This window comes from Eulemur rufifrons, chromosome 7, assembly GCF_041146395.1.
Source record: "Eulemur rufifrons isolate Redbay chromosome 7, OSU_ERuf_1, whole genome shotgun sequence".
Lineage (NCBI taxonomy): Eukaryota > Metazoa > Chordata > Mammalia > Primates > Lemuridae > Eulemur > Eulemur rufifrons.
The window spans coordinates 246,145,622-246,158,544 of record NC_090989.1 but is presented as its reverse complement, the minus strand read 5'-3'; the positions used below and the strand labels follow the sequence as shown (position 1 = coordinate 246,158,544).

At 42.2% G+C, this 12,923-nt stretch overlaps 1 protein-coding gene across 5 annotated transcripts in view; it reads right to left on the bottom strand.

Annotated features, from left to right (window-relative positions):
- The window catches only part of TEK (TEK receptor tyrosine kinase), a 106,208-nt gene extending 93,512 nt beyond the window's left edge, over nucleotides 1-12,696 (bottom strand). For 3 of the 5 annotated variants that reach the window (XM_069474317.1, XM_069474319.1, XM_069474321.1), the window contains exon 1: nucleotides 12,279-12,696. In XM_069474317.1, coding sequence (XP_069330418.1) covers nucleotides 12,279-12,369 — 91 coding nt within the window. In that variant the 5' untranslated portion in view covers nucleotides 12,370-12,696. The remainder of the gene's footprint in view (nucleotides 1-12,278) is intronic. The other 2 variants (XM_069474318.1, XM_069474320.1) reach the window with 1 other exon arrangement.
- Between the last annotated feature and the right edge of the window lie 227 nt (nucleotides 12,697-12,923).

Here is a 12,923-nt window from a genome sequence, read left to right as displayed (position 1 = left end):
AATAAATGATTCGGGGACTCTTCAGAAGGTCGCTCCTTCAAGCTCCTCTGCTGCTGGAGAATGGGCCGACGCTAGGCCAGCGTGTGCAGTCACCCCAACCTTCCCATGGCTGCTCTGGTGAAGGCCTTGTCATTCACCGGTAGTGATGGTTAGATGGATAAAATTAGTGATAATATGAACATTTACTTTGTGTTTTCTAAATTTAAGCACTGTTCTAAATTGTTTATTATTATGATGCATATTTTACAGATGAAGCCAAGTAACCTGTACCACAGCACAAAGCTAGTAGTTATTGTAGTCAATTGAATTGTTGGTCCCAACTCTTCAAAGCTTCCTTGCATCCACGTACATGCTTTGGCCTCACTGTGGGCAGAGTGTGCTTCCTAGCCCTTGACTTTGAGCTGGGCACATCACTTTGGGAGTGGCAGTGTGGTAGCTCTGAGCCTAGGCCTTAAGAGGCCCCACTTGTTTCCCTGTTTCTGCTTAGCCCTCTTGTGTTTCCAACAGCACCAGGCAAACAACATGCCCTGGCTAATGTGCTGATCTGAGAAGGATGACATGGGAGCAGACTCATCCAGACAACCCACGTACCTAAAGCAAGAAGCAGAGCCACACCAGCTGTGGCCACCTGAAGCAGAGCCATCCAGCTGTGCCAAGATCAGCTGAACCTTGAATGAGCCAAAAGCATGTGAGTAATCCTAAATGTTGGCTTAACCACTGAGTTTTGGGAGTCAGTCGTTATACAGCAATAACTAACTCAAACAGTAACAAAGCTGGGATACAAGCTCTGCAGTCTGCCTACATGGTGTGTGCATTAAGCTCTAATTTACATGGCCTTCCATGCTCTAGACAGTGACGAAACTTAGCCTCCCATGAGCTGAGTGAATCCGAGCAAAGTGCTGAACTCTCTGGGCCTCGGTGTCGGCATTTGTAAAATGAGCAGGTTGAGCTGAATCAGCATTTCTTAAGATACAGAACATTGGCTCCACATGGTACTCAGCTTTAAAAATAAAAAAAAAGGATTCTATGATTCTTCTGGAATGAGTATTCAGTGAAGGCACTTCAAAAATACTGGGCTAGAAAATCCGTTAGTCTTTGACAGTTCTGATATTCTGTTACTCCAGGTAACTGTGTGGCTCCTTCGTGAAAACATCTACCCTCATTACAGTGCACTTGTGAAACTAAAATAATTCCCTCGTTCACATGATTTGAAGACCACATGCAGAGGAAGAAGAGAGTATCTGTGAAGAGGTCTTTTTCTACTATCTTCAATCCCTGCATATCCTTTTAGCACCTTGAGCCAACGATGGCAGAGAGAAGGACCTGACCGCTTCTCCTACCAGCCCACCCTATAATCAAGCTTACAGAAATGCACATGGGAATAGGAATCTGCCAGGACATGAGACATCGCTCAGGAAGGAATCTGTGTTTACCTGCTCTTTCTCTTCACCTCCCACTTACTCCTCAACACAAACCTCGCTCATTCGCTAAAAATGCTCCGTAACAGCACCAAATGGTCAAATTCTCCCATCTCTCTCTTTACCCTGCTCCTGCCTCTACAATTTTTGATATGGTTGAAACTCCCTCCTCCCTCAGCTCATCCTTTCAGCACCCTCAGTCTCCTCTTCCTCTACCCATGTCACCCCTTGATGTAGGTGTTCCCAGACCTGCCCCGCTGCCCTCTTCTTATTCCCCAGACAGACCTGGGCCATCTCACTCCTTCCTTCACACAGCTCCATCCTACATCCTAAAGTATCCTGTAAGCATTCTGTCCTTGCCCATTCAGCTAATCTCAAACCAAATCACCTTCCTCACACGGCATCTTCCCAGATTTGTTCCCTGCCACCTCCTTCACTGTGCCCTTTAGTGTAGCTGCATAGAACCACTACACAGCGGTTTCTTAATCTTTTATCTCACATTTTTCATGCTTTCCCTCTGCTCAGAATGCTTCTACTCCTCACTTCCACTCCTGATTTTCCACAATGCATAATCCGCTTCACCTGTCTCAAGTGTCAGCCTCTCGGTGAGATCCCTGTTCTCTCCCAGGACTGCTCACTCCAGCTTCCATGTGTCCTGCTTTTATTAGAGCAGGGCTTCTCACCCACCAGGCTGCAAGCCACCTGAGGTCAGGTTTCTTTCTTAACTGCCTTTGGAACTCCAGTGCCTAGCACATTCACAGTACATAGAAAGGGCTCGATAAATGTTAGCTTCAGTGAATGAATAGACCTGACCTACCCATTCCTCCACTGATGGGCACTGCCCACTGGTTTGCTGCCTGTCAGACCTTTCCTGAGGATGCTCACAGTGCCCACGAGGTAAATTCAGTCTCGTTTGTAATTTTATTAGCAAATGTTTACTTTCCAAGTTTCCTGGGAGAAGCAAAATTGAGTCTAAGACAGTCCTTTGAGACAGGTTGATCACCATGAAGCTCTGTTTCACTTTGTTCATGTCATTTAGGATAGTATTAACTACATGCTGAAATTGCTTTTATATTATTTGGACATGCATGCACATACATAGTTCTAAAAAGGACAGGATTACATGGCTAACTCATTCGTGAGAGCAGCGTCTCCCAAGCCGCATTCATTCATGCATTACTTTCATGATTTTTACCAAGTCTACATGCTACTTGTACAATTACTTTATTAAGCATTTTCTTTAAATTAACTCACCTTTTTTCCTTAGCCTTAAGCAAGAATATTCATGACATCACAATTGATATGAAAAATACATACACATATCTATATATATATATCTAGAGAAAGGTAGCTACAGATACATGTACAAATAAATATCATAATTATAAATAGTCTTCTAAGTACCACGTATCTTGCAAGCCAGCGATAGTATACATGATATGCTTAGGGAAACACTGGCTCAGAATATTTAATCCAAAGCAAAGCTATTTATTAAAGTCTTTCTCTTCCAGCTAGTGTACAATGTCAGATACTAGAAACACTGAAATGCCAAACACAGCTCACTGCCCAGTGTGCAAAGCCAATAAGTAAACTGTAAACTGCTATTGAATGTTCTCAGTATTCTGACAGAGGCAAGCACAAAGGTGCCTGTGTCTGTCACCTCCTGGGCACCAATGCGACCCTCCCCATTTCAGCTCTGGCTCCAGCTGCTCCTGCAGGGGCCACTTCTGAGTTTTGAGCAGGTGTGATATCAAAGTAGCTCACCCAGAGCACATTCAAGTATATCTCACTTCCTCACCTGCAGTAACCCACTAGGTTCACACATCTACATAACCCTGAACAAAGGGGGAGAATAACGATGGATGAATGCCTCCCGTTTTTATTCCCAGGTGAACAGTTCGCGGTGTCAGTGTGGTTTCATAGGGCTCCTCAGAAAGTCTCACACCAGGCTTCTGTAGCCACCGCCAACTTGATAATGCATCCTTGTACATCCATTCCACTGGTCTCTCACTCTCATTCCCTGGGACCATTATTCCAAATAATCTACCTGCACATATGTCTTTGCCCTCAGGCCATATTTTTGCCTCATGCCCTAACTAACCCATGCAAGGAGGTTAAGGAAGACTTCTTAGAAGAAATGACACCAGAGCTAAACCTCTGATCATGAACCAGCCAGGCAGGTGAAGAAGAGAAAGTGAAGAGGGCATTCTGGGCAGAGGAAACAGCATACACAAAAGCATGGGGACTTGAAAGTGAATATTTGCGAATTGAAAAGAGCCTGGTACGACTGGAGTATGCCTCCACCGCAGCACGAGGGGCTGAAAGCCACATGGGGCTGGTGAGGTAGGCGAAGACTGGCTGCTGAAAACCTGCTGACCACAACCACCTACCATACACACTCCTCTTTCATTCTGAAGTGGAAGCAATGAACAGTAGAACAGGTGGATGTTTAAATCAACCCCAGAGGATTAGAAAGTGCTTTCCAGATGCAAAGGGTATTGGACGCAAAGCAAAATTGAGACTAAGGGAAGTTGGAATTAGAGGAAAGATGTGGTGAAATAGAGGCAGAGCTATTCTCTCTCTCTCTCCCCCTCCCTCCCTCTCCCTCTCTTTTTCTCTCCAGGATGGGTCCAAAAATCCAACCACAAACTTAGTCAGAAGTGAAGCAGATTCCACCTGGATTCAATAAATTGTCAAGGACTAGGATTTAACAGGTTTAGAATAGATAAGGTGAGGACCTACAAATGGCAAATCATCATGAAGCCTCTGTTCAGTCAAGACCCAGGGAAGAGAGGAAATTGGGGGCCGGCAGGAGAAAAGTCGGGAGGTCTGTCTTGCCAGGTGGTTGAGCCACAGGAAAGAATTTTCCCACCTGACTCTCCAGATTTTTAGCAGAAGCCCAAGAACCTATATCTCTAAGCTGCTCTCTCCTTATCCCTCTACAAAGCCAAGTTGGTTTAGGGCACAGAGGGAGGCCAGGGAGTCTCATCTGCAAGGAATATGAGTTGCCTGCCCTTGTGGATGGAGATGTACTTTAAAGAACTAGTGTAAGGAAATGTAAGAGGCTCCAGCTTTGTTTATAAGGAAACAGGAAGAACATCTGATTTTTATTGAGTGCTTACTATATACCATCATTGTACTAAATACTTTTAAGTAGTATCTTTTAAAAAATCTTTCCCAAAACCACAAAAGTGCTATTAGCCTCATTTTCTAGGAACCGGGTGACCATGAAACACTAGTTATTAATAGAAGATGGCACAGTGGAGTGTTTTAAAGAGCTCAGGACTGGGGTTCAGGTCATTCCCAGTTTAACTCTTGTCTCCATCATTTCCTATTGAGACATGAGGTCAATAAGGATGATTCACTTACAAGAGACAGAAATCAACTCACAATAGCTCCAGCAATTAAAAGAAAGTGGCTCACATAACTGGAAGAAGCAGGGATGGGCCTCTGATCCAAAACCACTGGACCCAGGGCTCAAATACCATCACAGTGCCAGTGTCAGTCCTGTTCTGTGTTATTAGCTCAATCTCTCCTACTGAAGACCAGCCTCAAGTGGCCAGGGAAGCTGGCCAGGTATACAGTTTCCTCAGTGAAGAAAGAGAGCATCTTGCTTTCGAAGTCCTCATAGATTCCAAGAGAAAGACTCTAACTGGCTCTGTTGGGTTGTGCATCCTCCATTTGAACCCACTGCTGTCGTTAGATGGACAGGGCATTCTGTGATTGGTAATTGGCAGGCCCATCAGAATATATGCAGGGAAAGCATGGCAGCTCTTAAAAAGCAGGGATGTTGCGCAGCTCAAAATAATGGATGTCCACTACATTTTAACCTTGGACAACTCCCTTCACCTTTGTGAGCCCTGGTTTCTCTACCTACTAAAAAATGAGTAACAATATCTATTGTGCAAGGTTGTTAGGAGATATTAAAATCACATTAAGCACTTGGCACACAGAGGCATTCAATCTATGGTAGTCATTTTTGTTATTACTGGTACTATTATTGTTTTGTGGTTGTTTTTGACACAGGGATTGGAATTTGAAGCCCATCCCAGATTCCCAGATGTCTAAAGCACTCCTGTCCCCAGGGTGGAGTCCCCTTTGGCTCTGCAGCCAGACGCCTTGCACAACCGAGGCCCTGTGTGCCAAGGTTAAGCTGGTTCACCATCTGACGGCCACGGAGCAGCGAGTGCCTCCCCAGCCCCAGCAATGTCAATACTGCCTTCCTGACTCCGCCTATTGTATCTGGAGGAAAGTGGCTGAGCATTGTCTTCCAGTGCTCCCCCCAGGAAGCATGATATCACCCCCTAACAAAAGCGGGAAAGCTGACAGATCTGCTGAGATGGGTGTGACCACCACACACACCTCACTGGCCAAGCCCTGGACAAGGGGCTGTGACCAGCAGAGAGCAAATGGCAGCCACCCACGATGCCCTCAACCTGATGCCTGACTGGCACCTTTGGCTTGTCTTTAAATTCTCTCCCTCTGTCACATCCACACCAGTGTTAGACATGGAACCACCAGGCAACAGGAATGCACTTTTCACCACATGTGGTAAAAAGAGTCAGGACTCCACCCATCTGGCAAATCCATGTCTTCACACCTGCTTCTGTAGTCTCTAGGAAGGAACCTTGGGAGGATAGTGAGACTCCTCCAGGGATAAAGGAGGGCAGTGGGGGTGGGGTTTACGGGGAAACAAGCATGGCTAGATCTAAAAACCATTCTGCACGTGTGATGTGAGTTAGGGAATAGTCTGGCCAGACGAGTGGGAATTGGGTTATCAGCTTACAATTCCAGAAATAAGGGAGGCAACTTTAGACATTCTCTTTCCTGAAGGCTGGGGGTGAAGCCAGCTGCTCCTCTGACACCCTTCCAGCCTGGACTGGTGATGCTGCCAGTGCAGCTGGTTCTCTGTAAAATAACAGACCTGCAGGCTGGAGCCCCCATGCCAGGCCTGGACCCTGTCACCATCTTAAAACTCTCTCTTTTGGCAATTCTCTAAAATCCCAGGAAAGGAATCTGATTGGCTTTCCTTCTCCTACTGACTCCCTGCCTCCTTCTTCCTCACTGAATCTTTGGCTGTCTCCTCTTTCTCTTTCCTTCACTGGATGCTCAAAGCTTTCCTTAATATAAACTGAAAATTTCCATGTCTCGGTCTCTTGCCCAATCCTTTTCTGAGCTTCTGATCCAGAGAGCCAAATTTTGCTAAATATCTCCCTTTACATGTGACTTCAAAATCAACATGTACAAAATAATTGTTTGCTCCATCCAGTTTCCTCTGCCATGTTTCCCAGCACATTGAATGGCATCACCATTATCCAAAACAGAATGCTGGAGCAATGATGGTTCTCCTCCGTCTCTCTCAGCCTCCTATATGCAACCAATCACTAACTCCTGCAACTTCACCTCCTAAACCTCTCTCAAGCCCCCTGTTGATCCCCACAGTCTTCTTCCCTAGAATGTTGGGAAGCCACATTGGTCCCAGTCGACAGTCTCTGCTATGTTAATTCAACCTCCACATTTTTAATAGAGTGACTGTTGTGCGCCATAAATCAGATATATGACGTATGATAGAACACCCTGCTAAATTTCATCATGTACAGAATGAGCTATAAGCTACTTCAAGTGGCCCACAAGGCCCTTCCTGATCTGACTGCAACCTTCATTCTCTACCTCTACCCTACATTCCAGCTTTACTCAACTTCCTCAGGCTTGCCCTGTTATTTTATACACACCTCCTTCTTATACGTTGCTTCCTCTAATGAGAAGTTCCTTCTTCCTTCTTTTTTATCTTGATTTTAAAATTATTTGGCTATGAATAACTCATAACTATAGCTAGCCATGGATTTTTGGCAATATTCATGACTATTTAGGAGTTCTTGCAAAGTGAGAAAAATTCAACCCACAAATTGTTTTCAAACATCATTCATTTTCTTTATATTAAACTTAGCAATTAATGAAGTTGAAATATGTTTTTCAGACATTTAATTTATGTTGATTTAGATTTTACAATTTCATTTTATGTCATTGGACCCAATAATTCATAGCCCTTTAAACCTCAGATTTTATAAATACCTTTATTTTGTATAATACCTCTATTATATCATTTATCACATTTTATAATTCATCTGCCTATATTCATTTTTTCTACTAAAATGTGAGCTTAGCAGGGGGAAGGAATTCTTTTTCATATTTCTAGTTTCCAGTACAGTACATAGTCCAAAATAAGCTTTCAATAAGTCTTCATTTATTGAAAGAAAAATAAGTGAATGAATCAATGAATGATTGCCATGCAATAACTCAACAAATGTCTACCGAATAAAAAGTATGCATATGTTATAGGTAATAGTGAACAATCATACAATACCCAATTTTAAGTAAAGGCCTAAACCTACTTTTATGAGTCCTCTCTTTTGTTTCATATTTAATAGGAAAAAAAAGACATCTTCTTTTGACTTTATTTACATCAAACACTTAACATAAGCCAACCTTTTAAAATAAGATTGAATATTACTTACAATGCATATGAAATTGATCTATCATTCAATGTATCTGAAACTCTTTCTACAATGTTCGCTTTTTCTTTTAGGTCTGCTGTGGAGTACCAACAATTCCTTAGTATGACCATAAAATTTCATTCAATAAAAATTCCTAAACATTAAGTACATACACTAATGAAAATTTAAAAGAAATAATATTTATTGTCAGAGATTGTAGAGGCTAATTGGGCTAAAAGGTCAAAGCTCAAAGACATATGGTGAAGGAGCCTAGATTTAGGGGACGATCAGTGGAAAGAAAGAATTGGCCCAGGCAAGCTGATATGAATTGTGTTTGCAGAGTGGAGACGGAAAATGCCATTTCCAAATGTATGGAACAGCATGAACAAGAGCCAAGAGGAAAGAATGTGTAAATTGTGGAAATGGGCCTGGTGAGAGCATGCAGGCCGTGATCAGGGGTGCATGAATATGTGAGGGAGGCATTGGGTGGTAGGCAAAGTATTCAGGCTTGTTGGGTGGGGAGTGGCCAGCACAAAATTTGAGGGACTGGATTATGTCAAGGTTTTGTAGAAGGAGACTGCATCTATCAGTACTAAGTGGTTCTCTTACATCCTGGAAAAGATTAGATCAGTCTTGACTAGCATGTGGTCCTCCTAGCAATACCTCTCTTTTGATTATACTAGCTTCACTTATTAAGAGAGTTCTTACTGGCTAAGCACTTTACATACATTATCATATTTGGTCTTCATAATGACCCTGGAAATGGGTCTTTCATCCATAAAGATGAGGAAAATGTGACTTAAAGAAATTAAATAACATGTTTATGGTTATCCAGTTTGGGCTTTGACTTCATAATCCATGCTCTTAACTCCTTCTTCAGCTTGTCTACTACATTTGCTGTCAAATTTTTCGTGTCTTCAGTGTTTAATGGATGTCGTGATTACCATTTCTGATTTTGACTTTATATTTCTGCTAATGCAATATATTACAGCATATGCATTACCCTATTTAGCAAACAGAGCATGTATTGGCTCCCAGGAGTTTTGTGTATCCCCCCAAACCTGGATGTCATTCCCAAGAACTTTCAACAAACCGGGTCTGCCCCATATTAAACATATATACTTTATTTTTTTTTTTTTAACTCAAACGCAGGTTTTGGTCCACCCTTCCAGCCTAGAGAAGTCTGTTTAAATCCTGATTCTGTGCAATAACCAGTATACCATCTACAGGGAATAAGCAGGAGACACAATCACAAAGATATGTTTTGAGGGGTAGAGGCTCAGTGAACAGATTGATAATTGCAGAGGAATTTAGAGCCCACCCATCTAAAGCTCCCACAGGACATAATAGTTTTTTGAGATGGACTTGGAAGACCCCTTCCCTCCTGGAGTGATGCCTTAGAAGAACTAGATTCTTCCAGGAAGCTCTCCCAGGGCAGGGCTGAAAGGGAAATGCTAAGATCTCCTAACAAAGACAATGCTTGGAAGGCAGCATCTGTGAAGAAAGCAAAACTCCTCCTTCAGAGCATAATTCCACGGGGTGTCTGATTCCAGCTTCTAGACCTCCGCCCTTGATTACTTGGACCTGACACGAGCCTTCTAAGACCAGCCCTAATAAGGAGGTTCCATCTGAAACCACTTCCCCATAACTGCATTTCTTCTGCCATGCCAGACAAGATGTCCACTGTCTCTAAATCCAGTTGTTATTTAAAATGTCAAATGACACAGGACAGAGCTATGAAGACATGCAACTAGAGACTTCCCATTGAATCAGTATTGATCATATAGGACATGCTATGATACAGCAGAAAGTGTGATTTTTTGGCTTGTTTTTCTATATACACAACTTTTTAGAGAAAACAGCCTGGTTTGGTGAGGATAGGGGAGTAGGGAAAAATTAATATGTTTATGAGAACTTGTTTGTAAGCTGACTTTGGCAATGATTCTCAATTGGGAGGGGAAACCACCAGGATCTAGGAGGGTTTGTGGGGAGGCTTCTGAAGCTACATACCTTCTCCAACCCTGTATGGGTTAGCATCTCTGCTACCCAGAGCCACCTTAATTGAGGCAAATGTGGCACATTTTTTTCAGTTCTTTTCATTGTTCAAAAAAAATGGAATGAGAAACAATCCACTGGGTTAGAGAGAGAAACTCATAAGCCTCTTGCTCCATTACTATAGTCTACTAGTGGAGTTTGGCTTGAATAATGGGCTGCTATGGCTACAGACATGATCATCCAGATTCCTGTTGCCATTGTCAAGACTTGAGCATTCATGTTCATGGAGGCTTAGACTAGGGATGCAAGTTAGCATTCAACACAACAGACCTACCTCAGAAACTAACCTTGCTAGTGTCACCCCCTTACTTTTTAATAAGAGCATGATCTCCTTCCTCTCCTTGGTCCTCTCGCTCCTGAAGTCAGTGTTGTTTAGACATGGAGCAACTATTTTGGCCATATGATCATTTTGCTTGATTTTATGACAGGTCTTCTAAGCTTATATTGCAAAGTATTATAACAAAACCACTTTAGGAGAAAAAAGTGAATTAAAACAGTTGCTTGTGGCTGGGTGCAGTGGCTCGTGCCTATAATCCCAGCATTGAGGGAGGCCAAGGCAGGAGGATTGCGTGAAGCCAGGAGTTCAAGACTACCCTGAGCAAAATATCGAGACCTCTGTCTCTACAAAAAAATTTTAAAATTATCTGGATGTCGTAGGGCACACCTGTAGTCCCAGCTACTCAGGAGGCTGGGGAAGGAGGATCACTTGAGCCCAGGAGCTTGAGGCTACAGTGAGCTGTGATCACACCACTGCACTGGAACCTGGGCAACAGAGCAAGACTGTTTCAAAACAAACAAAAAAACCCAGTTGTGTGTGTGTGTGTGTGTGTGTGTGTGTGTTATATAACCTAAAAGGTACCTTGGAGAAACTATAGACACCTGGGCTTTGCATTACTATAATCCCTGGTATAGAATCAGTTTCAGAGTTCATGTTGCTGATAAATGTGGCATTCAGAAAAAAAAGCAAACCAAAAATGGCATCATGATATTTAAAGATGCATTTTAGTGGAGAAATCAACATTTCTACATTAATATAAACAATCTCTGTGTACATACGGAATCCATTTAAAATAATCTTTTATTTTCAGCAACGTGTTACACGTTCTTAATCTTAACAATATTATTAAACTCTCAACATATTGGTTATTGAAAGCACATTGGAGAGCTGTAAAACAAATGGTATGTAATTCTGTTATCTAACTGGATTAATTTTGAATTGAGTACTTAAAATATTTCAAAGATATAGAAAATATAAAAATAGTATAGCAGATACTTATGTATATTTGGATCAAATTCTGTTAATAGAATATAGCCCACACCCACGACATTCAGTAAATTTTCCCAAATTCCTCTCCAATATCAATTCAATTTTCATTATAATAATTAGAATATTTTCGAACTGAAGGGGAGACGCTGATGGTGATGATAATGTATTTGTGACCTGCAGTTCAGGTTTTGATATTACTTTCAGTCTGTGTCACATAGTGTGAGTGAACTACAGAGGCATGCCATTATCTAGAGACTCTGAGCCATATATATACTAACCCTAAACACATTCTGGCCAAGCATTCCTAAACACATTCTGGCCAACCATTCCTTAACTCTACAAGAGGTTTCAGTACTCTCCTGTGCCCAAGGATACTGGTAACTGCCTAAATTTTCCCTTCATTAGGCCAGTAAACACTATATGAATTACTATATGCCAAATATTTTTTAAAATAAAAGAGAAATTATATAGCCCTAATCTCCGTGACCCTAACTATAAAAAACCCCAAATACCTGTAATTTCATTGTTTTAATTAAAATAGGGTACAGACACAAAATCTTTATAGGAAAGCATTATTGTTCTTGTGTAACAATGACAAACCATATTGCTTTAAGTGGACCCCATAATTCTTAGCATGAATTTCATTTTTAAAAAATAACTGAAGATTATCTTTGAAGCAGGTAAAACCAGGTTTGTTTCCTTTTTTAAAAAAATAGGAAAACACTCCAGAATAAAGAGCAGGAAAATAATGCATGATAGTAAGCGAATCTCTTCATATAAGATGACTTAATCAGTCCTCAAATCGTTTGTGGCAACACAGCGGGCAATAACCATTCAGAAAAGAAAGTCTAGAAAATCGGTTCATGCTTCAGGGACTTTGCATTTCAACTCTTCCGTATATTAACCAGAGAGTCACAGAGAAGTAACTCCGTTGCCACAGCCACTCCTTGTTAACTAGCACTGATGAGATTTGGTGAGAAAGCCCAGAATTCACTAACTCTGCTTTTATAAATACTAAATTAAAAAAATAAAGCCAAACCTTACCAGAAAGGAGCACGCTGACTCCGTAGAGAACTAAGCCGGCTAGAGTCCATGCTCCCCCAAATCTCTCCATCCAGTTTCCACAGACGGGCATGAGGTCCCAAGGATCCTTTCAAAAACCCAGAGGTTTGTGACTTTCCATTCGCATGTTCTCTTAGGTCTTGTTTACAAGTTAGAGGCAAGAAGGAACAGCACAGAAGCAGGCTGTAACAGTCTCATTTCTGTCTGAGCACAGGGAGTTTTAAGTTCCTTTTTCCTGTTTCCTTTGTAGATTAGGATGGGAAAGGCTGTATCTTAAAGGCATTTGGTATCAGCAGGGCTGGGGGGCACTCAAGCCCTATCCATCTTGCAATTCATCAAAACACTTATCTGTTGCTGTTGCTTCTGCTGCTGCTGCTTTTGCTGCTGCTGCAGGGGTAGAAGAATTTTGTTGGAAGTGTGGGTCCCGGTCAGCATTTTCAGAAACAATAGGGGTATCCTCTCAGAGGCGGGAAACTGAAAATAACAAGCCCTCCACCTATGCATGGTATGCGGTGATGACCAACCCTTCTCGAACCTCTAACTGCTCTCTCGGGGCCACCTGGGATCCCTCACCGAAGGGGCTTTTGGGTGTGGGAAGCAGTTTTAGCTTTTATTTTCTCATTTTAA